Here is a 27,389-nt window from a genome sequence, read left to right as displayed (position 1 = left end):
CTCCCTTCACTATATTCTTAAAGGAAAAACAACCCAGAAACATGATATATGATTTCAGCTGGGGCTTAGAATAACATTAAAATAAACCCACCTCCAAGAGCTGACTGAGTGCTGCGATAGAGCTCAGCTCATTGAAGTCCATCAGAGACGTGGCTAGTGTCCGTAAAAAAGTCCCATCTGGAAAGCCAACAATCAGATTTAGCAGTGTTGGAGTTTCAATGACGAGCCAAGTTTGCAGTCTAGATCCTGAAAGAATGAATTACCTTTGATAGTGCTCTGGAACAGCTGTGGGAAAATGCCGTTGGGGGCCAGCTGATGGAAGATACAGCGTAGGAACTGCTTGGCCACCCCTGCTGCATTGCCAGGAACCATCATGCTGGGATTTAACAGGAAGAGAAAAGACAAGAAATCATGAACGAATGGGCATTTACTTGTTTAGGTTTTTAGCACTTAGGTACGGATACATCAGTCATCTTATAGAATATTTCATGGTCATTTTCGTCAGTGAGATAAAATTATCTAGTCACATCCAATCCCTGTTAACAATAATATTTTAGAAAGAGAGAACCATGAAATACCAGTACTGTCTCACACATTTTTCAGGCCCCTCAATGTATCAGTCAGCTCTTGGAGGTGGGTTTGCTTTAATGCTGGCACTTATAAAAAACGATGCGACCTTGACAGGCATGGATCTTTCCTGATCTGGCACCACCTCTGCATGTCAAAACAGGAGCCAAGAGACCTTTCTGTAGCCCTGCTTCCTGGACTAAAATACCAGAAGGGATGTTCCCTAACATGGCTATGGGATAAGTTATCAGAAGAAAGAAAGAGGAAATCAAAGAACCCAAACAGATAAAGGGAGAAAAGTCCCTCTTACATAAACTGTTTCATTATGTTATGTTTAACCTGAAGTGTTGGTTCAAACTTTTAGGTTCAAAATGTTCTTCAGGAAGAAATAACACCAAATTTATACAAATTTCTTTGGAAAAGAGAGAAGGAGGGAACCCTTCCATTTTTTTAAAATCAGGCCAGCATAACACTAAAGCTAAATTCATTAAAAAGAAGAAGAAAAGAAGGAAGCAAAAATAGAGAGGAAAAAAAAAGAACAATAGTGCTCATGAACACTGAATCCAAAAGGATGACACTTTATGGCCATGTAGGGTTTATCCCAAGAATGTAAGAAAGGTTTAAGTATCAAAAATCAATCAATAGAATTCAGTATATTAAAAAATAAGGAACAAGACCATTTGGTAGTTTTGATAGAGGTAAAAAGTGCATTTGACAAAATTCCACACATATTCATGATAAAAAAAAATCTCAGCAAACTAGAAACAGAAGGGAACATCCTCAGTCTGATACAGGACATCTATGGAAAACCCATAGCTAACAAAATAATTGATAGTGATATTTTGAATATTTTCCCTGTAAGATGAAGAATGGGGCAAGAACGCCCACACTCACATCTGTCATTGTTCTGGAGGTCCTAACCATTGCTATAAGGCATAAAAAGAAATTAAAGGCATAAAGATCAGATAGGAAGAAGCAAAACTGTCAGTATTTACAGATGATGATTTATTTTTTTCATACTAAATCAAATCCAAAGGAATCAACAAAGCAAACATTGTAAACATTAAATGAATTTAGCTGGATAAAATGTTAACATAAAAAATCACTTGTATATTTATAAACCAGCAGAAAAGATTTGGAAAAAGAAATTTCAAAAATTCCATTTATACTAGAGCAAAAAACACATAATTTATGAGAAGAAATTAATAAAAGATGTATAAGTCCCTCTGCCTCTAAATCTAAATTACAAAGTACTGCTGAGAGAAGTTAAAGAAGGCCTAGTGAAATGGAGATACATCTACCATATTAATGAATTGGAAGGCTCGCTATTTTTATGATATCAATTATCCTCAAATTGATTTTTAATTTCAGTACAATCCCATCAGGCTTTTGTCAAATTGAGAAGCTTATTCTAAAATTTTATACGGAAATGTTAAGAATCTAGAATATCCAAATCTATCTTGAAAAAGATTATCTAAGGTGGATCACTACTACCTAACTTCAATACTTTACTATAATGTTACAACAGTTAAGACAGTGTGGTGCCCCTTAAGGATCAATTTATAAATCAGTGGAGCAGGATAAGGAGACCAGAAAGAGACCTACTTTTATATGCTTATTTTACTTTAACAGACACCAATGCGCTCCAATAGGAGGAAAATGGTTCTGAAATATCCACATGTAGAAAAAGCAACCCTGATCCTTACCTCCCACTAAACATAAAAATTAATCTTGGGCAGATAACAGACCTAAATAAATTTGCTAAAACCATAAATCTTTTAGAGAAAAACACTGGAGATTATCTTATATGACTAAAGTTTCTTAGACAAACAACAGGAAGCAATAATCATAAGAATTTTTAATTTAATAAATTAGGCTTCATTTATTCTTCTCCTCAAAAGAAGCCATTAGAAAAGTAATAGGCAAGCTGCAGACTGGAATTAAATATGTTGTATTTAAAAAGGTACTGGTAATCAGGATATGTAAAGAATTTCTATGACCCAATAATAAAAACAACAACCCAATTAAAAAAGGTGCAAAAGATTTAAACAGAGAGATTACAAAAGAAGATATACTAAGAGTTAATGAACACCTGAAAAAATGCTCAAAAGCATTAGTCACCAAGGAAATGCAAATTGAAACTGCAACCACATACAAGCCCACCAGACTGCCTAAGATTAAAAAGATCAACACCAAATTTTGTCAAGGATGTAGAACAATCAGCAGTGCCAGATACTGATAATAGGGATATAAAATGGCACAACCACTTTAAGAGAAATTCTGGTTTCTTATAAAATTAAATTTCTTGTAATAAAAATTAATAGAATTAAGTTTCTTATAAAATTAAATATACACCTACCCTATGATCCAACAATTCCATTTCTAGGTATTTTCTCAAGAGACATACAAATGTTTGTTTATAAAAAGTCTTTTACAGTAATGTTCACAGCATTTTTGTTTATAATAGCTCCAAAATGGAAACAACCCAAACATCAATCAATAGGACCATGAACACACAAACTATGGGTTACTACTTTACCCTAGAAAAGAAATGAACAGCTACGTGCAATAAAATGGGTGAATTTTATACAAAAGCATGCATACAGCCCTAAGATAAGCAAAATTAATTCATGGGGGAAAAAAATCACAACAGTGTTTACCTCTGTGGGAGTGGAGATTTACTAGGAAGGTGCAGAAAGTAAGGGAACTTTCTAGGAGTAATGGTATTGCTCATAACTTGACCAGGGGTAAGGTTATGCAGGTGTATGCATTCATCAAAATTCACTGAAGATACACTTAAAATGTATGCTTCTTTGTACATAAATTTCGCATCAAAAGAAAAAAATTATAAGCAAAAATCAAATTTTAATGATAATTTTATAAAAGTGCATACAGGAAATGCAGATCTCATGTCTGCAATTTACTTTGAAATACATCCAAAAATAAATGAATTGACAGATGGACAGAGGAATAAAAAGAGGGACAGAGGTTTGGATAGGCAAGAAAGCAAGTACAGCAAATTTTCATTGTAGAATCTAGATGATGGGTATATGGGTGTTCATTGTAAAATCTTTTGATTTTACAGTATGTTTGAAAGTCTTCATAATAAAATAAAAGAAGAAATTCTACTACCAAATAGAGAATGAAAAAGAAGAACCACTAAAAACACCATAAGTTTTAGAAATGTAATAACAATACCACTTTACGTTTGTAAGACCTACTACAGTTATGCCATCACAAATACTCTGTCACTTGGACCTCAAAGCAAATACCCCATTGGCCCAAGAAAGGCAAACAATAGCATCCCTTTTTTTACAGATGAGAAAACTAAGGCAGATAGATCAATGTGCCCAAAGTCACACAGGATCCATTCTTGCATCCTCTGGTTCTTTTCCCCCACTACAGGCACAGTTACGGTTCCAAGATGGGAGATTTAATCATGTTTTATATAAACACAAATACACACATACCTCATTGCTTAAAAACCTTCCGTTGTTTCTACTGCTGCTAGGACTTCCAAAATACTTAATGTGGTTTATAAGCCCTGCACAATCTGGCAAGCCAAGCTCAGAGAGATCTTGTATCTCTGTGCTGTAGCCACACTGGCCTTTTCATAGTTACTCCTGCATACAATTTTCCTTATCACCACAGGACCTTTGCACAAGCTCTTCCCCATTCTGTTTAGTTAAGCTCAACCCATTGTTCAGATCTTAGTTTAAATGTCAAATCTTCAAGGAAGATTCTTATCTCTCCTCTTCTACCACCTGGAATAGATCAAGTCTGCCCTTTAGACCAGCTGACAACATTGGCTCTCATCCAAGCCTCCTCATCTCAGCAATGGCACACCCATCCACCCAGTTGCGTAGACCAAAATCTAGGAGTCATTCTTGCCTCCTCTCTTCCTCTGGCATTTCACACCCAATCTGTCATCAAATTCTTTTGGCCCTACTTTCAAAATATTTCCTGAATATATCTTTCGTGTGACCACTTCTCACTACCTCAGACCAAGCTCCTGTCATCTCTCCCTACACTACTGAAATGGTCTCTCAATTGATTTCCTTGCTTACATTTTTACCCACCCCTCCATGGCCCATTTGCAATACATAAATTAAATCATGCTGCTTCTCATTCCAGCAGCTCTCTGTTTCACTCAGTAAAAGCCAAACTCGTTGTAGAGACCTACAGGTTCCACCTGACCTGGCCTCCCCATTACCTCTTTGATCACATCTCCCACCCACCCCCTTCCATGCTTATTCTGCTCCAGCCACATTGTTTCTGAAACATACTGGACATGTTCTGACATAAAGCCTTTGCATGTTCCGCTCCTTCTGCCTGGGATAATTTTTCCTTAAATTGCCACCTGGATCACTCTCTCACTTAATTCAAGTTTTTTGTTCAAGTATCATTTCTTTAGAAATCCTCCCTTGACCACTATATCTAAATTGTTATCTCCAGTCACTCTCTATCCTCTGGCCCTGCTTCATTATTTTTCATTACATTTAATAGAAAATAAAATTAAATTACATTGTTATCTTTCTTGTTGGTTAATTTGCTTATTGTCTGCCCCCTCAATTAGAATATAAGAACCAGGAAGTGCCATTTTGTTAACCATCATATTCTCAGTACCAAGCAGAAACTAAATAAATACGTATTGAATGAATGACTGTTATACAAGTCTCACAGCCCTCTGTACATTATCGTCAAGCACTTACTACTGTAAAGTGCTTTACTTACTATAAAGCAGTTTACAATTATAAACCTGTACGAATAGTTTATTCATGCTTGCCTTCCCGTTAGATAGTAAGCCCAGTGAGGGCAGGAATTATGTTACATTTGCCCCCAATTTTATCCTAAGTATCTGGCACAGTGCCTGGCACATGGTGGGCTTAAAAGTATTTGTTGGCTGAATGAGTGAATGAATGAACAAAGGGATAAAGGCATTAACAAGTAGTATTCTGTGGAGCTGCAATTAGAACTGAACAATGTTCCTTCCATGGTGAGCACTCTAGAGTTTTAGGGAAAGGATGAATATGACCAGGGCACAAAAAAGAAAGTGAGGTTTGGGTTCACTTTAGGATCTTACCTCTCTGCTTGATTAGAAAAAGTAGTGCTGGATGCCAATCTAGGAAATAAAGCAAACAGAATCACATGAACATCTTAGATTTTCATGATGAAATGTACTAGCATTGCTGTAGAGGCCACTGAGACTCAGATTTAGATGGGGAAACACATATAACCATTGACAATCTTCTTGACCAGGAACAGAGAGCTTACTCAGTAGACAGTCTCCAAGGTTAAATTTAGCCCAGGTCCTGAGACCTGCTTTCTGCATCGTCAGAGCTTTCCATGGAGATGCATGATGGTATTCCACTACCAGGCCAGTCTATAAAATGGTCTCTGCAGCCAGGTTAGACAGACCTTAGAACATTGACCCAGCTCATCCCCTTATTAATTCAAAATTCATTTCTTTGTATACAACCTCAGAAACAACTACAAGCAAACCACAAATCACAAAAGCCTCTGTAACATGGTAAAATAGGAAGCAGGTGTATTTGTCAGTTAATTGTTGGGTTGTAATGATGAGAAGGGAAACCTGTCATATTGAGAAGAGAGATGTATTAGGTTAAGTAATTAATATATGTAACTTGTAATTTTTAAAGTAAAGTTATATATGCTTGGAAGTATTCTGTACACTATTGTACAGAATGAAAATATACTAAATTGGCAGATTCAGAAGAACAAATCTGTGCTGGTAAGGTATTGAAGAAACAAATAAGAAAAATGCTGGAAATTTATCTACTTGTTAAGACTGTAAGAGTAAGTTGAGCTAAGATCCCACAGGGAGAGAAACAGAAGACCCAGCCACCAAGAACACCAGGCTTGTTCCCAGCTGCTTTGCTCCTGGGTCCTTCTCTTGCTAATGTCACTGCCACGGATAGATAAACATTGACAAATGAAATATACAGTAATTAAAGGGATACTTGGAAAAAAGGATAGGGTAAATTTTAAGAGAAATATAGAATCATACAAAGAAAGGCTTGGGTGGTAAATGAAAGAATTATGCTGAGTCTATATTTGTAAAGGAGGAAAAAATATATCTGCTAATTTGCTACTGTTTTTTCCTTGTTTTTCTTCAAAGCTTCTGTATTTTTATCCTAACAGTTGGCAATGCTTAAACAGGATTTATTCTTGCTTATGTAAAAACAAACAAAAAAATACAAACAGAACAAAGTCCCTCTCTTCCTCTATTATCACTTAGATCAGCAATTTCAAGGAGATGTAAGTGGCCAGAGCAATAATTCTCTCTGTCTCAGAACTATAAAGTAGTGATTGCAGGAATTGTGACCCTGTATGAGTAAAAATCCTCAACTGTGTAAATATTGCTGATAGCTGATAAAACATATATTTCACAATTGGTATGATTAGGTAAAAATCAAGGGCTTAACTAAAACAACTCATCCTTTCTTATCACTCCATCTCTCCATATTGGTTACTTACTTTGCACATTAGCTATTTCTAAGTGTCAGAGGTGAACTAAAACAGAATAAAATGGGAGAAAGGGGATAAGGGAGTTATATACTTTTGGAGTTCAGAGGTTTGTCATGTTTTCCTATTTGTCTTTAACTTGAAATTAACATTTCTTCATTTGAAGAAAATATACATTAAATTTTAGCTCCATTAAGATCCATTCTTGGTGGTGATAGTAGCACCACATCGTGAGTGTAATTAACATCATTGAATTATATATTTGAATGTGGTTTAAGCGGATATTTTAGGTTGTGTATATGTCACTAGAATAATATTTTTAAAAAAAACATAGGACTGTACAACACAAACAGTGAACCGTAATATAAACTATGGACTACAGTTAATGGTATAATCATAATATTGCTCCAACAACTGTAACACAGTTACTGTACTAATACAAAATGTTAATAAGAGGGAAAACTCTGTGAGTGGGTGGTATATGGGAACTCTGTATTTTCTGTATAATGTTTCTGTAAACCTACTTCTCTAATTAAAAAAAAAAGAAAGAAAATGAAAACAAGACAAAACAAAAAGACCTATTCTCTTGCCTTCTCTCAAAAAACCAGGAATATGCAGGGTCCAGTTCTTTTTCTACCTCCTCCATGAAGACCTTCTTTTCCATCCTGAATTTCTATAGCACTTAGCACTCATACCACTCCTCAAAGCACTGGATCACATCCTATTGTGATACTTAACTAGCAGACACAAATGTCTTCTACCAAAAATAAGCCGTAATGTGCACAGGAGCTAGGTCTAATGCCCACAGCCTAAAACACCTAGGTAGCCCGGATTGGAAACTTAATAAATCCATGTATTATTTAATTCAATCCTCTCTCTCTCTCTAACTTTTTTCTGTGTGTGTGGGGAGGAGGTGCATGGTCCCAGAAACATCAATCCGCTCTTATAAGTTGGGTATGCAGGACCGCAGTTAGTTACTGAATTTGAACTTTTTCCATTTCCATGACATACCTCATTTATCTTCTAATGAACTACCTACTATTGAATGGAATTTTCTTATCATGACTATTCTTTTTTTTTATTAATTAAAAAAATTAACTAAGACAACATTTAGAAATCATTCCATTCTACATATACAATCAGTAATTCTTAATATCATCACATAGATGCATATTCATTGTTTCTTAGTACATTTGCATCGATTTAGAAAAAGAAATAGAAAGACAACAGAAAAAGAAATAAAATGATAATAGAGAGAAAAAAGAAAAAGAAAAAAAAAAAACTATACCTCAGATGCAGCTTCATTCAGTGTTTTAACATAATTACATTACAATTAGGTAGTATTGTGCTGTCCATTTCTGAGTTTTTGTATCCAGTCTTGTTGCACAGTCTGTATCCCTTCAGCTCCAATTACCCATTATCTTACCCTATTTCTATCTCCTGATGGTCTCTGTTACCAATGACATATTCCAAGTTTATTCTCGAATGTCGGTTCACATCAGTGGGACCATACAGTATTTGTCCTTTAGTTTTTGGCTAGTCTCACTCAGCATAATGTTCTCTAGGTCCATCCATGTTATTACATGCTTCATAAGTTTATTCTGTCTTAAAGCTGCATAATATTCCATCGTATGTATATACCACAGTTTGTTTAGCCACTCGTCTGTTGATGGACATTTTGGCTATTTCCATCTCTTCACAATTGTAAATAATGCTGCTATAAACATTGGTGTGCAAATGTCCATTTGTGTCTTTGCCCTTAAGTCCTCTGAGTAGATACCTAGCAATGGTATTGCTGGGTCGTATGGCAATTCTATATTCAGCTTTTTGAGGAACCGCCAAACTGCCTTCCACAGTGGTTGCACCATTTGACATTCCCACCAACAGTGGATAAGTGTGCCTCTTTCTCCGCATCCTCTCCAGCACTTGTCATTTTCTGTTTTGTTGATAATGGCCATTCTGGTGGGTGTGAGATGATATCTCATTGTGGTTTTGATTTGCATTTCTCTAATGGCCAGGGATATTGAGCATCTCTTCATGTGCCTTTTGGCCATTTGTATTTCCTCTTCTGAGAGGTGTCTGTTCAAGTCTTTTTCCCATTTTGTAATTGGATTGGCTGTCTTTTTGTTGTTGAGTTGAACAATCTCTTTATAAATTCTGGATACTAGACCTTTATCTGATATGTCATTTCCAAACATTGTCTCCCATTGTGTAGGCTGTCTTTCTACTTTCTTGATGAAGTTCTTTGATGCACAAAAGTGTTTAATTTTGAGGAGCTCCCATTTAATTATTTCTTTCTTCAGTGCCCTTGCTTTAGGTTTAAGGTCCATAAAACCACCTCCAGTTGTAAGATTCATAAGATATCTCCCTACATTTTCCTCTGTTTTATTGTCTTAGATCTAATGTTTAGATCTTTGATCCATTTTGAGTTAACTTTTGTATAGGGTGTGAGATACCCGTCCTCTTTCATTCTTTTGCATATGGATATCCAGTTCTCTAGGCACCATTTATTGAAGAGACTGTTCTGTCCCAGGTGAGTTGGCTTGACTGCCTTATCAAAGATCAAATGTCCATAGATGAGAGGGTCTATATCTGAGCACTCTATTTGATTCCATTGGTCGATATATCTATCTTTATGCCAGCACCATGCTGTTTTGACCACTGTGGCTTCATAATATGCCTTAAAGTCCGGCAGCGTGAGACCTCCAGCTTCGTTTTTTTTCCTCAAGATACTTTTAGCAATTCGGAGCACCCTGCCCTTCCAGATAAATTTGCTTATTGGTTTTTCTATTTCTGAAAAATAAGTTGTTGGGATTTTGATTGGTATTGCGTTGAATCTGTAAATCAATTTAGGTAGAATTGATATCTTAACTATATTTAGTCTTCCAATCCATGAACGTGGTATGCCCTTCCATCTATTTAGGTCTTCTGTGATTTCTTTTAACAGTTTTTTGTAGTTTTCTTTGTATAGGTCTTTTGTCTCTTTAGTTAAATTTAGTTAAATTTATTCCTAAGTATTTTATTCTTTTAGTTGCAATTGTAAATGGGATTCATTTCTTGATTTCCCCCTCAGCTTGTTCATTACTAGTGTACAGATTTTTGAATGTTGATCTTGTAACCTGCTACTCTGCTGTACACATTTATTAGCTCTAGTAGTTTTGCTGTGGATTTTTCAGGGTTTTCGACGTATAGTATCATATCATCTGCAAACAGTGATAGTTTTACTTCTTCCTTTCCAATTTTGATGCCTTGTATTTCTTTTTCATGTCTAATTGCTCTGGCTAGAACCTCCAACACGATTTTGAATAACAGTGGTGATAATGGACATCCTTGTCTTGTTCCTGATCTTAGGGGGAACGTTTTCAATTTTTCCCCATTGAGGATGATATTAGCTGTGGGTTTTTCATATATTCCCTCTATCATTTTAAGGAGGTTCCCTTGTATTCCTATCCTTTGAAGTGTTTTCAACAGGAAAGGATGTTGAATCTTGTCAAATGCCTCCTCTGCATCAATTGAGATGATCATGTGATTTTTCTGCTTTGATTTGTTGATATGGTGTATTACATTAATTGATTTTCTTATGTTGAACCATCCTTGCATACCTGGGATGAATCCTACTTGGTCATGATGTATAATTCTTTTAATGTGTTGTTGGATTCGATTTGCTAGAATTTTGTTGAGGATTTTTGCATCTATATTCATTAGAGAGATGGTCTGTAGTTTTCTTTTTTTGTAATATCTTTGCCTGGTTTTGGTATGAGGGTGATGTTGGCTTCATAGAATGAATTAGGTAGCTTTCCCTCCACTTCAATTGTTTTGAAGAGTTTGAGCAGGGTTGGTACTAATTCTTTCTGAAATGTTTGATAGAATTCACATGTGAAGCTGTCTGGTCCTAGACTTTTCTTTTTGGGAAGCTTTTGAATGACTGATTCAATTTCTTTACTTGTGATTGGTCTGTTGAGGTCATCTATTTCTTCTTGAGTCAAAGTTGGTTGTTCATGCCTTTCTAGGAACCTGTCCATTTCATCTACATTGTTGTATTTATTAGCATAGAGTTGTTCATAGTATCCTGTTATTACCTCCTTTATTTCTGTGAGGTCAGTGGTTATGTCTCCTCTTCCATTTCTGATCTTATTTATTTGCATCCTCTCTCTTCTTCTTTTAGTCAGTCTTGCTAAGGGCCCATCAATCTTATTGATTTTCTCATAGAACCAACTTCTGGTCTTATTGATTTTCTCTATTGTTTTCATGTTCTCAATTTCATTTATTTCTGCTCTAATCTTTGTTGTTTCTTTCCTTTTGCTTGCTTTGGGATTAGTTTGCTGTTCTTTCTCCAGTTCTTCCAAGTGGACAGTTAATTCCCGAATTTTTGCTCTTTCTTCTTTTTTGATATAAGCATTTAGGGCAATAAATTTCCCTCTTAGCACTGCCTTTGCTGCGTCCCATAGGTTTTGATATGTTGTGTTTTCCTTTTCATTTGCCTGAAGATATTTACTAATTTCTCTTCTTATTTCTTCCTTGACCCACTGGTTGTTTAAGAGTGTGTTGTTGAGCCTCCACGTATTTGTGAATATTCTGGCACTCTGCCTATTGTTGATTTCCAACTTCATTCCTTTATGATCTGAGAAAGTGTTGTGTATGATTTCAATCTTTTTAAATTTGTTGAGACTTGCTTTGTGACCCAGCATATGGTCTATCTTTGAGAATGATCCATGAGCACTTGAGAAAAAGGTGTATCCTGCTGTTGTGGGATGTAATGTCCTATAAATGTCTGTTAAGTCTAGCTCATTTATTGTAATATTCAAATTCTCTGTTTCTTTATTGATCCTCTGTCTAGATGTTCTGTCCATTGATGAAAGTGGGGAATTGAAGTTTCCAACTATTATGGTAGATGTGTCTATTTCCCTTTTCAGTATTTGTAGTGTATTCCTCACGTATTTTGGGGCATTCTGATTCAGTGCGTAAATATTTATGATTGTTATGTTTCTTGTTGAATTGTTCCTTTTATTAGTAGATAGTATCCTTCTTTGTCTCTTTTAACTGTTTTACATTTGAAGTCTAATTTGTTGGATATTAGTATAGCTACTCCTGCTCTTTTCTGGTTGTTATTTGCATGAAATATCTTTTCCCAACCTTTCACTTTCAACCTGTGTTTATCTTTGGGTCTAAGATATGTTTCCTGTAGACAGCATATAGAAGGATCCTGTTTTTTAATACATTCTGCCAGTCTATGTCTTTTGATTGGGGAATTCAGTCCATTAACATTTAGTGTTATTACTGTTTGGGTAATACTTTCCTCTATCATTTTGCCTTTTGTATTATATATATCATATCTAATTTTCCTTCTTTCTACACTCTTCTCCATACCTCTCTCTTCTGTCTTTTCACATCTGACTCTAGTGCTCCCTTTAGTATTTCTTGCAGAGCTGGTCTCTTGGTCACAAATTCTCTCAGTGACTTTTTGTCTGAAAATGTTTTAATTTCTCCCTCAGTTTTGAAGGACAATTTTGCTGGATATAGAATTCTTGGTTGGCAGTTTTTCTCTTTTAGTAATTTAAATATATCATCCCACTGTCTTCTTGCCTCCATGGTTTCTGCTGAGAAATCTACACATAGTCTTATTGGGTTTCCCTTGTATGTGGTGGATTGTTTTTCTCTTGCTGCTTTCAAGATCCTCTCTTTCTCTTTGACCTCTGACATTCTAACTAGTAAGTGTCTTGGAGAACCCCTATTTGGGTCTATTCTCTTTGGGATGCGCTGTACTTCTTGGATCTGTAATTTTAGGTCTTTCATAAGAGTTGGGAAATTTTCAGTGATAATTTCTTCCATTAGTTCTTCTCCTCCTTTTCCCTTCTCTTCTCCTTCTGGGACACCCACAACACGTATATTTGTGCGCTTCATATTATCATTCAATTCCCTGAGCCCCTGCTCAAATTTTTCCATTCTTTTTTTTTTTTTTTTAATTTTTTTATTAATCAAAAAAAAGAAAAGAAATTAACACAACATTTAGAAATCATTCCATTCTACAAATGCACTCAGTAAATCTTAGTATCATCACATAGATGTATGATCATCATTTCTTAGTACATTTGCATCGATTTAGGAAAAGAACTAGCAAAACAGCAGAAAAAGATATAGAATGTTATATAGAGAAGAGAATTAAAATAATAATACTAATTATATATATATATATATATATATATATATATAAAGGAAAAAGAAAAAACAAAAACAAAAGATACAAACACACAAACAAACAAAAAACCGTATTTCAGGTGCAGCTTCATTCAGTGTTCCAACCTAGTTACATTACACTTAGGTATTATTGTGCTGTCCATTTTTGAGTTTTTGTATCTAGTCCTGTTGCACAGTCTGTATCCCTTCAGCTCCAATTACCCATTATCTTACCCTGTTTCTAACTCCTGCTGGTCTCTGTTACCAATGATATATTCCAAGCTGATTCTCCAATGTCGGTTCACATCAGTGGGACCTTACAGTATTTGTCCTTTAGTTTTGGACTAGACTCACTCAGCATAATGTTCTCTAGGTCCATCCATGTTATTACATGGTTCATAAGTTTAGTCTGTCTTAAAGCTGCATAATATTCCATCGTAGGTATATGCCACAGTTTGTTTAGCCACTCGTCTGTTGATGAACATTTTGGCTGTTTCCATCTCTTTGCAATTGTAGATAATGCTGCTATAAACACTGGTGTGCAAATGTCCGTCTGTGTCTTTGCCCTTAACTCCCTTGAGTAGATACCTAGCAGTGGTATTGCTGGGTCGTAATCCATTCTGCCATTCTATGTCTTTTGATTGAGAAATTCAGTCCATTAACTTTTAGTATTATTACTGTTTGGATAATATTTTCCTCTACCATTTTGGCTTTTGTATTATATATATCATATCTGATTTTCCTTCTTTCTACACTTTACTCCATACCTCTCTCTTCTGTCTTTTCGTATCTGACTCTAGTGCTCCCCTTAGTATTTCTTGCAGAGCTTGTCTCTTGGTCACAAATTCTCTCAGTGACTTTTTGTCTATAAATGTTTTAATTTCTCCTTCATTTTCGAAGGACAATTTTGCTGGATATAGGAGTCTTGGTTGGCAGTTTTTCTCTTTTAGTAATATAAATATATCATCCCACTGTCTTCTAGCTTCCATGGTTTCTGCTGAGAAATCTACACATAGTCTTATTGGGTTTCCCTTGTATGTGACAGATTGTTTTTCTCTTGCTGCTTTCAAGATCCTCTCTTTCTCTTTGACCTCTGACATTCTAACTAGTAAGTGTCTTGGAGAACGCCTGTTTGGGTCTATTCTCTTTGGCGTGCGCTGCACTTCTTGGATCTGCAAATTTAGGTCTTTCATAAGAGTTGGGAAATTTTCAGTGATAATTTCTTCCATTAGTTTTTCTCCTCCTTTTCCCTTCTCTTCTCCTTCTGGGACACCCACAACACGTATATTTGTGCGCTTCATATTGTCATTCAGTTCCCTGATCCCCTGCTCAAGTTTTTCCATTCTTTTCCCTATAGTTTCTGTTTCTTTTTGGAATTCAGATGTTCCATCCTCCAGTTCACTAATTGTAGCTTTTGTCTCTTTAGATCTACCATTGTAGGTATCCATTGTTTTTTCCGTTTTTCTTCTTTGTCCTTCACTCCCATAAGTTCTGTGATTTGTTTTTTCAGATTTTCTATTTCTTCTTTTTGTTCAGCCCATATCTTCTTCATGTCCTCCCTCAATTCATTGATTTGCTTTTTGAAGAGTTTTTCCATTTCTGTTCGTATATTCAGCATTAGTTGTCTCAGCTCCTGTATCTCATTTGAACTATTGGTTTGTTCCTTTGACTGGGCCATATCTTCAATTTTCCGAGCGTCATCCATTATTTTCTGCTGGTGTCTGGGCATTTGATCAGATTTCCCTGGGTGTGGGACCCAGCTGGTTGAAAGGTTTTTCTGTGGAATCTCTGGGCTCTGTTTTTCTTTTCCTGCCCAGTAGGTGGCGCTCGTGGCGCTCGTCTGTCTGCACGGCAGTCGGCCCGGGAAACCGCGCGTGGAGGCGGGGGTCGCTGGCCACCGCGGCTTGGGGGAGTGCCAGTCCTAATTGCCCAGCTGGCCCGAAACACCAAGCGTGACGGGAGGGCCCCGCTATCCAACGTTCCCAGTCAGACCGGGGAGCCACGTGCGTGGAGGGGACCCCAGTCGCCAACCGCCCCAGCCGGGAAAACGCGCACCCCTTGGGTATCTCACCGCAGCAGATTCTCCCTGCCCGTTCAGCTGTTCCAGAATGGGGTACTCTGTCTTTTTGGTCTCTGTCGTGACTCCGGGAGCTGTTTCGTATTGTTTCTGTTTCTTTAGTTGCTTTTCTGGAGGAGGAACTAAGACCCGCGCGTCTTACTAAGCCGCCATCTTCTCCGGAAGTCAAATTTTTCCATTCTTTTCCCTATAGTTTCTGTTTCTTTTTGGATTTCAGATGTTCCATCCTCCAGTTCACTAATTCTAACCTCTGTCTCTTGAAATCTACCATTGTAAGTTTCCATTGTTTTCTTCATCTCTTCTACTGTATCTTTCATTCCCATAAGTTCTGTGATTTGTTTTTTCAGACTTTCCATTTCTTCTTTTTGTTCATCCCTTGCCTTCTTCATGTCCTCCCTCAATTTATTGATTTGGTTTTTGAAGAGGTTTTCCATTTCTGTTCGTATATTCAGAATTAGTTGTCTCAGCTCCTGTATTTCATTTGAATTATTGGTTTGTTCCTTTGACTGGGCCATATCTTCAATTTTCCTGGTGTGATTTATTATTTTTTGCTGGTGTCTGGACATTTAATCAGATTTCCCTGAGTGTGAGACCCAGTAGGTTGAAAGATTTTCCTGTGAAGTCTCTGGGCTTTGTTTTTTTTTATCCTGCCCAGTATGTGGCGCTTGTCTGTCTGCAGGTCCCACCAGCAAAAGATGTTGTGGCTCCTTTAATAATGCCACTATTGGTGTTTGGTTGGACCCAGTCCCTGCCACTGTCGGAAACTCCCTCCTCTCCCTCTGGGAAGCCGCCTGTGGGGGAGGGGCGCCGGCTGCTGGCCGCCACGGCTTGGGGAACTCGCTGATCCGAGACTCGCCGCCGGACCAGGAAGCCGCCTGTGGGGGAGGGGCACCAGTCGCTGGCTGCCGCGGCTTGGGAAACTCGCTGATCTGAGACTCGCCGCTGAACTGAGAAGTCGCCTGTGGGGGAGGGGCGCCTGTCGCTGGCCGCCCCAGCTTGGGGATCTCGCTGATCCGAGACTCTCAGCCAGTCCGGGAAGGAGGGAGGGAGGGGCGCCAGCCACCAGCTGCCGTGGCCCGGGGAAGCGCGCACCGCTCGGGGAGATCACCGCAGCAGAGTCTCACAGCCGGTCCAGCCAGTCCAGACTGGGGTACGCTGTGTGTCTGGTCCCTGCCGTGGCCCCAGGAGCTGTTCTGCACTGTTTCTGGTCACCTAGTAGTTGCTCTGGAGGAGGAACTAAGATGCGCGTACCTTACTAAGCTGCCATCTTGGCCCCGACTCGACCATGACTATTCTTAAAGCAGCTAAGTATAGCATTTACCCAGACAGGCTGAAGTCCCTATTCCCTAAATGTACTCATCTTCCTTTGTCTGAGTAAGAAATGTGAAACCTGCTCTATTTCCATTATCCCATCACATGGCAATGACCTTAGTTGCGTAGTTAAGTGAAGTACCCCAAGATAACAAAATACCTAGAGAATCCATTTCAAAACAGGTAAAGAGAATAATAATAATAATAGCTAAAGCCTATAAAGTGCTTACTGTGAACCAGGCACTTTTACATACATCAGCTCTTATGGTAATTGAGAACAGCCAGCAGTAGGATTTTCTCAGTGATTTTCCTCTAACTTCATTCTGAAAATGAGGACTTTGATACTACAAAGCTGGTGAATTTTATCAAAAGACTAGTCCATTCAGCTATTAAAAACAATCTCATTTTATCCCACAAATACCACTTTTATACTGGGAGTCTTTATCTCAAGATATAGATTAAATAAGGTTCTTTCTACAAAAGAAAGAAGCCAACATTCACCTTCCCACAGACTGCATAATATCTAGCAGCAGCGGGGCTGCCAAATCCGGACTTAAGTGAATAAATGTTGATAGAACCACAATGGCCAGTCCAAGGGTTTCTTCATCATATTCTTCAAGAATGGCCCCACAGTCATGGCATCTGCAAATAAAACAGAGGCATGCTTTCCATGAACACTAAGCAATGGTCTCAACATATAACACCCAACTATATATAGCCATTTCTGATGATTCTTGGAAAAGTCTCAAAAGGAGGCTGGTTGCCCCATTCCAACAAAAAGTGCTACCATGGCCTTAGACACAGAAATAGTGTGAATTACAAAATCCTCAAGGGTCCTTTGATTACTGAAAATGTTCTCTCAACTCATAAGCATGTGGCTTATGCATGAGTTCTGCTTCCTCTTATAATGAAGGTCAGGTGCACTATGAGTTTGAAGATTCTGCTTGCTGGATTTTATGCCTGTGAAATTATTGCTAGGGATATTCAGTAGGTGAATTTTTTTGCATTTGTCCACATTTTTAAAAAGTAAAAAGCATTCTTAAATGACAGATTAAGGCATTTGAACTTAATCCTATATGAAATCTGAATGATACTGAAGGCTGACAAGCTGAAGGGTGATATAACCACTTTGAGGTTCAGTTTGAACCAATTTGAGAAAGAATTCTGCTGGCAGGATAGAATAAGGATCAAGTTTCATACTTACCCCAACCTAACAGCTTGAAGTTTCTGGTTGAGGAATTTTATTCATGTGAAATTATTGCTAGCGATAATTGGTAAGGGATTTCTTTTTGTATTTGTCCTTTTTTAAAAAAAAATGCTTAAGCATAAATGGAAGCTGCCCACACAACACTGTGTTCCTAAAAGCATAAATGCATATCAGCTCTTATGCCTACACCCACCTGAGGAAAAAATTATGATTTAGAAGCAAAGCATGCCTTCTCTCATGCTTTCTCATAACCAACGTGACCAAAATAATGCCATAAGCATGGTGAAGAAAATCATACGCTTACTTGTCAGTCATCACTGTAGGCTGCTCATCAGTGAATTCTTCGGGTGCGGGCACAAACATACTGACTATGCTGGGTGCTGACAGCAAGCTGGATTTAGTGGCACCTGGATAAGCAGCGGAGAGAAAACTGGTGAATAAAGACCAGCTTCTGGGAACCAGGAAAGACCCTGTTCTTCTCTTATAAACCCTACCAAGTCACATTCAGACAGATGTGAGTTGGCCACCCCAATGATATCATGAAAAGCCTTCAATATGAAAATGAACTTGAGAAAGATTATGGTTTTTATGTTTCTGCTTATATACTTTAAAGAGCTGGATTGCTATCTCCCCCTTTGTTCCTTAATTTTGAAAAAATCAGAAATAGTTCAGGTGTGCCAATAAGTATTAGGATGAAGATGAAAACAATTGGGAAATCTATTCATGGATACCCTTAAGTGAGTTACAACACTTGCTACCTCACGCAAAAGTGTTGTCAATCTAGGAAGTGAATAAGATCCCAGAACTCCATCCACCTAAACAAGGGGAGATATTTGAGCTAAGAAATTTAAGTATGGTTTTCTACTTTGAGAATTAACATCATAAGCACCAGCGCAAAAAGACTTCAGTTTTCAACCTGAAATACTTAGGAATGAAATATCAGGTGTTCTGAAGGATCCATCTAGTGACTCACTCCACTTCAGCCAACCAATTTCATAGCATTTAAGATTTTGAGTTTTGATGCCTTCAGAGAAATAGGAGGTAAGAATTTTTGCCATATATTCCAGTGATGAGTAAAAGGTCAGGAGGTTGTTCTCCATTAAAGCCACCTGAGCGTTCAGACAGATTCCCTGGGAGCTATGAAAATGCGATGCTCAGAAAAGAATCTCAAAGAGACAATCCAGGACAATGCCACACCCTACAAGGAGATACGTGAGACTCGGTTCTTCAAATAGGAAAGAATGCTGAAAAATTCAATGATTGTTAAAGAATCTGTTTCTCATCAAGGAGCTGATAACTTGATATGGGGGTGGAATGCTATAATCTTTTCTAAATGCTATAATCTTTTCTTAAACAGAAGGATAATGGCTCAAAAACTGGTTTCTAAAGAAATCAAAATAAGATTTTAGAAACCCAGCCAAGTAGCCAATGTGTTTCAGTCTGAGGAAAACAAATGTTATCGAAGGCTTTGAAGAGTCAAGGTGTTTCCATACTACAGACCCCCCTTTTCTGATAAGAGGCTGCAAAATGTATTTACAGGAAGCAGGATATCTGCAGATTTCAAATGCCAAAATAAAGCATCTGACAATACTTTCTTGTTACTTCCTAAGCTCCTGAATGAGCATTCAAATTTTACTGCTGTATTTATCAGCTGTCTCTGAGATAATATTCTTTCCTAAGTATACCTCAAAGCATCATTAGGAAATAACTTTCATTTCTTTCATAAAAATGTTGTTTCAAGTAGAATAAACAGTATTTATTATAAGCATAAGTCGCTCAGTAATAGAAAAGGTAAGTACTAGGCCAGGATAAAATAAGACATGGTTGATTATTAAACAGTAAGATAAGCAGCTGAAGTTGCTCCAAGAAACTGAAACTCAGAAAGTTTAAATTCAATACCCCACACTTCACGTCTATCAAATGCCAAAATACCTGTTAAAGTGGAACAAAATAACCCATAATGTATATGGTGATATGTACACAGTCTTACTAAAAATGTAAGGAATGGATTTAAAAGAAAAATCCTGAATCAAGGCTTTCCAAAGATTATTACCAATTAGAATAATATGGTAATCACAATTCAATTCAAGAAAAGGGGGGGAATCAAAGTCATTTGAGTGGTATCAAATCAATCGTTACATAGTACAAATGGCATCAGTCTTTTCATTGCATTCTAATTCAGTGACATGTTATCTGCCAAGGAACAGGTATTTTTGACAAAGTACTGTGAAGCTGTTTTTCCATATGACAACAGGGAAGATATGATGCAATACTTATGGCAGTAGCTGAGAAAAGCAGAAAGATTAAGCTATTGGGCATTGACCCCCATAGGACATTAACAGAACCAACGGCTTTCTGAATAGTGCTATTGAAGAGGCAACAAAGAGTAACATGTAAGGAGAAGGTGGGAAATGGGAAAAAGGAAGCCACAGACCACAGCTACCTTTGGTTATAGCTGAGTCACAACTGAGTCTGCAATTTTAAAGGGAGACTCATTATCCCGAGGTGATGGCAATGCTTCTGCTAGTTCCCCTTTTGGACACTCAAAGCACCCTTCATACAGAACTAAAAGTGGCAACAGAGTTCTCATAAACCTGAATAAAGAGAGGAGCACCTCCAAAGCCCAACTTCAAAACTTGGAGATTTTGACAAAACACTTTTGGGAGTCTTGGAGCTAGGAAAAACTACAAAGGTGCTTACTTGGCTCAAAAGCAAAGATACATGCATCATCTCCCCAGATGCCATATCTGCCCTGTCCTCTCCAGATTACTCTAAAAGAAATTCACTTTCTAACTTTATCCCCATTTACTTAATCCATTGTTGCTGCTACAGAGTCCTTAGATCATGGATAAGCACCAGCGATTTTCTCTACAACTCAGGATTCACCCACCCTGACTTCTAGTCATAAAATTTTTCTTATTCCTGCAGATTAGAAGAGTCTCATTTCATGGGATATAGGTGCTAAAATTGCTACCTGATACTGAAGAAATGTTAAAAAACTGAAGATAAATGTCTCATCATTTCTTAGGATAACTGGAAGAGTGAACTGGTTTAGAAAAACAGGTCTGCTTGATTTAAGGGATTAGCTATGAGATGTGATCGTAATTTTTTTCTTTACAGATTATAGATGGACCTGATTTTTTAATTGAAAAAAAAAGTAATTATTAGCTGGCCATGGGGTGAATTTTGAAAGAAAAATTTCGTATGATTTTAGCACAGATTTAATCTCAACTTGCTCCCTTGAGCACTATCAAGTGAAGTATATATTTTGCGTACTTTCAGATAGCTGAAAAGAAAGCTATTCACCTATGAGTTGAACTTACTAGAAAGAATACAGAATAGCTGGGTCATGCTAAAAGAATTAGATTCAGGATGAATTCAGGATTTGATAGGAGGAATACTGAAGGACCCAGGAATGTTTGGCCTGGAAAAGACAAGACTGAGGGTACAAGTAATGGGTGGCTAATTCCAAATGTCTGAAATATTATGTGAGAGAAACTGGGTTTGTTCTATGTCACCTTAAGGGTTAGAAAGTCACTGTAAGGAATAATTTTCTATCAGTCATGTTCAAAAATGGGATGTCATGCACTCCCAGTCTCTGGAGGTGTATGATCAAGGGCTAACACCCATTGATGGGGCTTCTGAAAAAAAGATTTCAGCCCATGCTAGGGGACTATATGATTGAACACACAGCACAGCCTCTTTCACCTCTTTTCTCTTAAGATTAAATGAGGGAACTAACCTCTCATTCTCAACGGCTGTCCCTCCAGGTCAGGGTTTAGGCACATTGGCATATTACATTGGCGTTTCCCGGGTTGTATCTGTTCTGTGGATAAATAGAGCATTTCAGTCTTCAATGTGGTCAATTGAGCACAATTCACAATGCAAAGAATTTAACCAATAATTTCTGGAGGCCACTATTTGGTCATTGCTATTGTTATGTATTAACATTTAAAAGATACATCCTAGATTTTAGGGCAGGGTCATTTGGGAGTTTTGCTACAAACCTGCCATTCAGGTATTTAAAATGCAATTGGAAGCAGGAGAGCTTCTAAAGACATCTAAAAAAAATTCAGAATTTCCTCCCCCAAAAAGCTCAAACCCTTTATCTTCTGATATGAAATGAAAAGTTAATGTCATGACTATGAAAAAAATGTTTCATGTAAATCAATCAATACAACATAACTTGGGGAAATGGCCATATAGAAAACATGTGGAACTGGTAGCAAGGAAATGATAGATGTTTGACTTGGGGGTGGGGAAGGGAGGTAAGGGGGTAGCTACGCACAGAAATGGAGGAATGTTGCTTCTGGAACATCTTCTGTACATGAAAGATGAGGCAAAGAAAGAAGTCACCCCAAATGTGCATGGATGGAAAGAAGGCATATATTCTGTGAGCTGGTGAATGCTGAGGCTATTTAATCATGACCCATGATTAGACTGCCTTTCTCAGTGTGCCTGCCCCAGCAGATTCATTCTTTTGGAGGCTAACGAGTTACTAAATTAGCATGTGTGGTATAAAAGTGGCATTGACTACACATTCATAAACTTTCCTCTGGTCTTGGATTTGGGAAATATTTTTTGTGGTACTAATAAAAACAAGAATATTGAAATAAGTCTCTAGTACAACTCGAAAATTAGAGAACCAACTTGGAAAATGGAAAACAAGCCCAAGAAAACACAGGTGAAATTGGAAGTATTAAATGAGAAACCAGAGTGACATGAACAAATTGAAGTTTGGTTGAAAAGTGAAAAATTCAGTTAAATGGGTTATTTGCCATCATGAAGATTTTTAAAACTAAAATTTGGGGTTGGAGATTGAAATCAGTTTGCCTTTCTATAACTCTACTGAGTCAATCAAACAAGGTTGTGATTGTAGTCAGATTTTAAAAGGGTTAGAGGAGGCTGAGCTACTTGCTACAGAAAACAGTAGCATGATGAAACAATCTTCAGAGACCCTGTCAACCCAACAGAAGCTGGACATTTCTCAGCTCCTTACATAGCTTCATCTCAGTACAGAAAGAAACCTCTTGAAGCTGGGTATCCAGTGTCTTTCTTTGCCTTGCCTATTGGTTTTTGTCCATTTCATGAGTTGCTACCATTGAAAGATAGTGAAGTGAAGTGAAGGTACCCCTTACCACTGAGAGGAAGATAAAATGCTTTAAAACTTTAAAATGTTAAGAACCCTTACAAAGACCAGGGGAGTGGACACTATCTGTTAAGTGTAGTATTGGCCATGGTCTATGGGATTTGGTTATCTAAACTAGCTTTCCTTTTTTAAGAACAGTGTAAAAAATAACATGAAATGTAAATAAATATTATGGTTTTGAAGAAAATTAGTGTCTAAAGATTTTGATTTTGTAAAATGATAATTATTTGCCATAAGAAAAAATATTAAAATACCCTTAATTAACTGTAGCCAATAAGTACTAAAAAGGAAACAAAAATAGTCTGATTCAATTGTCCGTCCTCAGAGCACAGCACTATAATAAAGCCCTATATTTTCACAGTGTATGCATACTGCAAAGTGCTTTCACATACATAATTTTCTATCTCAAATGACACACTTAACGAAAAGAAAAAGGAAAGGCAGGCACTTAAGAGAGAAGGATGGTGGCAGTACTACTGGCTTGAGAAAGTAGCACATGTACAGAATGTGGTAACAAAGTTTAAAAAATGCAGAGTGAGCATGCTTAAAGTAGACATGTCATGGTAGTCCATTTTTACTTTAAAACTGAGGTTAGATGCAGTTCCATCATATGAGCATGCAAGTGTGTGACCATCATCTGGTAACCCTGCTGACTAAAACACAGAACTCATATTTCCAAACTGACTGGCAGATCACGACGTCTCTAAGTTGACATTAATTATTGTTGTTGTTGTAGTCTTTACCATTGTTATTGTTCGTCCCTTTTCTTTTCAGTACTTTATTGTTTATAAAACTATCACATACATGATCTCATTAGAGAATACTGGTAATCTAGTATATTTTTTTTAATTTTGCATCATGAAATCATAGATCCATTTCCTCTTTTATGCATTTACATCATTTAACCCCCAGATGGATAGCCTAATATCTTGAATCTGGGTCTTTGAGAGTTGGACCAAGCTATATAGAAGAATGTGTGTCCCTAGAATACTTAGAAAATTTAAAAAGACTTATCAGTTACCTTATGATTTTAAATTATTTGAACCAAAGAACATGAAAGAAAAATCTATCCCTTAACAAGGAAGCAGAGTGGACACAGAGAAAGTGGCACGACTAATCTGAGAGGCAAAATGAGAAGAAAAAGCTTGACCCACCAGTGTCCCAGTTGCTGACGTTTTGGGGGGCGCTAGACTGATGTTCCAGCTGTCGCTTCATTAATTGGCTCATTGTCAGAGCGCCCAGTGATCCCCTTTTCATCTGCCTATACTGAGCTATATGGAGGAAATGGGGAGATGATTACTAGGGGGAATACATTTCCACAGCATACAAAGGCTCTACACATCCATACAGAATCTTAATCGAACCTTCATTAGCTAGCTGTAATTGTTTGATAAATTGTTTGCTCCTGACCACATGAAAAATTAATGCACTAAGCTGTACTGGGTGCCTCTCTTCACTCTATAAAGAAAGTAACAGTGCCCATTAGCACTTGTCTGGAGCCTATAAATATTTATTCCAGTTACGATATGGTCATTTTCATTTAAAAAAAATTATATATATATATATATATTTGCCTTGTTCCAAAAAAGATTTAAGACAGATAATACTATTTTTAATTTATAGTGTAACTTCTTCTAATGGTGCTCATGAAGCATCTTCACATATGTGGTTTCAGCATTATTATATCCCTATAAGGTATATGTGTGTGTGTGTGTGTTCGTGTATTTTGGAGTAGGATGACACGTATGAACCCCAATTTTTAGAAAGAGAAATTGAAGTAAATGAAAGCATGTTCCTTGGAACCAACCAGCACCTGAGGTGGCCCTGAAACCAAAAGCCAATGCTGGTTTATTTGAGCCTCTGCCTACTATTGGAAAAATGTGAGCCAGATAACATTCCACAAGTATAAACTAGTATACATCTTTGTTTTAGACAATAGTGGTAAAATTTTTATCCTGAAATGAAGCATTGACAATATCCCACGGGTGAAATGTCACATTATAAGTCTTACCAAACCAGAAAAACACAGAAAGCACATCTGCCGGCAGACTGCATAGTTAGAAAACAATCTGACTCCTCCTCTCCTATCCCATCGCACTCCCACCAAGCACGGGCAGTCTGGCACAAGAGGCTCCATTAATGTGTCTCTTTTACATCACCCCAAACATCTGCATCTTTGAGAACTTGTGGTTATAAGGACGATTTCAGAGACTGAAGTAGGAACTACATGCCCCAAAAGGGGTGGTATAAATTGGGATGATTGTATGGCCCCTTAGGAGTCATAAATGTTATATGCAGGTTTCACAATCAAAACACCGAGGAAGCTCCTTGGTGTGATGTGAAATCAATTATAACATTAGTTTTCATGTCAATTAATGGTGGTCACGGTATGATTAGCTACAAAATAATCCGCTGACAAATTGATCAAAAGAAAGGGATGTGATTGGGAATTCTTGTGTCTTAGAGTCCATATTACCTAAATTCACTGAAATAACAACTCTGATCTGAAGTCTTTGATTTTGGTTGTTGATTGGTAAAATTTACAATTTTATGACTCACTTGAAAAATATAACTTCAGGTAAAACTCAAAAGCAGAAATCGTTCAAAAAAATTTACAAATTTTAAAATTAGCAGTATCTATCAGACTCAATCAAAAGAGGAATTTAAACTTCAAAGGACTGGATAATTTCTCCAACTCTCAGTTGTTTTTAAAGACATCAGAATTCACTAAGAATAAAAACCTTTAATGTCTAGCTTACTGTGAAATGCTTCTGGCATTGAGCCTCCAAGGGCAATGCTTCTAATGGAAAGGAGGAGTGGGTGGGAATCTAACGATGTTCTAACTCAAACCCTAAATGGCTAGGTTCAGTCATGACTCTGGATCATGATACATTTGATACAAGTTTTTTTGTGATATAATTAATTAGCACTGAAATCAAACTGACAATCTTCCTATCTCAAATTATAACCAACTCAGAAGTCTACCTATAATTCACTACCTCCATTTTTATTTTTAGATGACTCACAGCAAATTTTGAAAAGAAAATATGCTTTCCTGATTTTAGCATGTGTACTTAAATATGGGCATTTTATCTTATGATCAGATTTTTTGTGATAAAAGAAGAACAATTAGATACAGGACTAGCAGTACTTCTTTGCTACCAGAAGGACAAATAATTGTTACTTGGAAACTATTTCTTAGAACTTCTATGATGTCTATTACAACTGAATTTAAATTCCTCTAAGGTAGTGTAGAATACTAAAAAAGGGCTTAGACTCTAAAGTCAATCAGACCTAGCTGCAATTCCTATCTCCATTGCTGAGTAGCTGTGTGACTTTAGGCAAGTCATTTAGTCTCTCTGAACCTATTTCCTAATCTATAATACTGCCATGCAACGCTGGTAGAAGGACTGAATAAGATAACAAATGTAAGTAATCCAGTTAGCACAGTGCCTGGCACATGAAAAGTGTCAAATAAATGATAGCTATCATGAGCTTTGTGAATAAAAACTCCTTAAGGCAAGGGCCGTCTTATTCACTTTGATTCCCATGCCAAGCACAGTGCCAGGCACCTAACAGACACTTAATAAGTAGTTGCTGAATGAACAAATGTATGAATGAATGATGAAGATGAGGATGTTCCATACTACCAGCCCAACACTCAAAATTAAGATCTATGTCTGGTTTTTCAGGGTCATCTTCATTGCAAAAGGTAATCAAATGAAAAATTAACTCAGCTCTTCTGACAACATCCACATAGGATGTAAAAGATCTAGCACATGTGACAAGGGTTTACAGAAGCTGCACCTTTGTTTGTAGCTCTGACTCCTGTTAAGAATTTCCCATGCTAAAGTGTCTTAATTGACTCTATAGAGTCTGTTTGACACCATTATCTTCACTTCAATGGAACCAACCTCCTCAGTGGATAAAATCTAGGACCCAACCACAGAGGGCAGTTTCAAAATACTTGCCTCTTGTAGATCCTGTAAAATTTCATGCCATTTTTATTTTCCAGTCCAATCATGACTTTGGGATCATGATACATTTGATATATTTATTTTATGATAATCTATATAGAATTTTATCAATGATGGAGGTTATTCAAATTAAATAAAGTAATTCCTTTAAAAATTCACCCATGGACAATTCTTATCACTTGTTTCCAAACCAATTCCTTAGATTATGTTTAGGCTACTAATATATCATTGTTATTTTATTGAATGATGGAATTTAGTGATTATTCCTTAACAGATTAGGATTCTTAGCTGATAAATAACCATACAGATTTATCAAACACTTGAGATAATGACAAAAGTGAGCCGTGTCAGGCCTCATGGTCCCCAACCACATATAAAATTGTGTCACTGAGGAAGCTAACAAAACACACACAAAAATTATAATTGCAAGAGTGTTAAATT

General features: G+C 37.1%; 1 protein-coding gene across 1 annotated transcript in view; it reads right to left on the bottom strand.

Annotated features, from left to right (window-relative positions):
• Nucleotides 1-27,389, bottom strand: part of UNC79 (unc-79 subunit of NALCN channel complex) — a 244,941-nt gene that overhangs the window by 61,432 nt on the left and 156,120 nt on the right. The window contains exons 33-39 of the mRNA XM_077123417.1: nt 24,126-24,242; nt 21,565-21,648; nt 18,127-18,229; nt 17,117-17,257; nt 5,651-5,689; nt 264-376; nt 92-177 (exon numbers count right to left, since the gene is read on the bottom strand). Coding sequence (XP_076979532.1) covers nt 92-177; nt 264-376; nt 5,651-5,689; nt 17,117-17,257; nt 18,127-18,229; nt 21,565-21,648; nt 24,126-24,242 — 683 coding nt within the window. The remainder of the gene's footprint in view (nt 1-91; nt 178-263; nt 377-5,650; nt 5,690-17,116; nt 17,258-18,126; nt 18,230-21,564; nt 21,649-24,125; nt 24,243-27,389) is intronic.

The sequence above is a fragment of the Tamandua tetradactyla genome, chromosome 12 (genome assembly GCF_023851605.1).
Source record: "Tamandua tetradactyla isolate mTamTet1 chromosome 12, mTamTet1.pri, whole genome shotgun sequence".
NCBI lineage: Eukaryota > Metazoa > Chordata > Mammalia > Pilosa > Myrmecophagidae > Tamandua > Tamandua tetradactyla.
The sequence above is the reverse complement of the archived record's forward strand: the minus strand, read 5'-3'. Positions and strand labels throughout refer to the sequence as shown.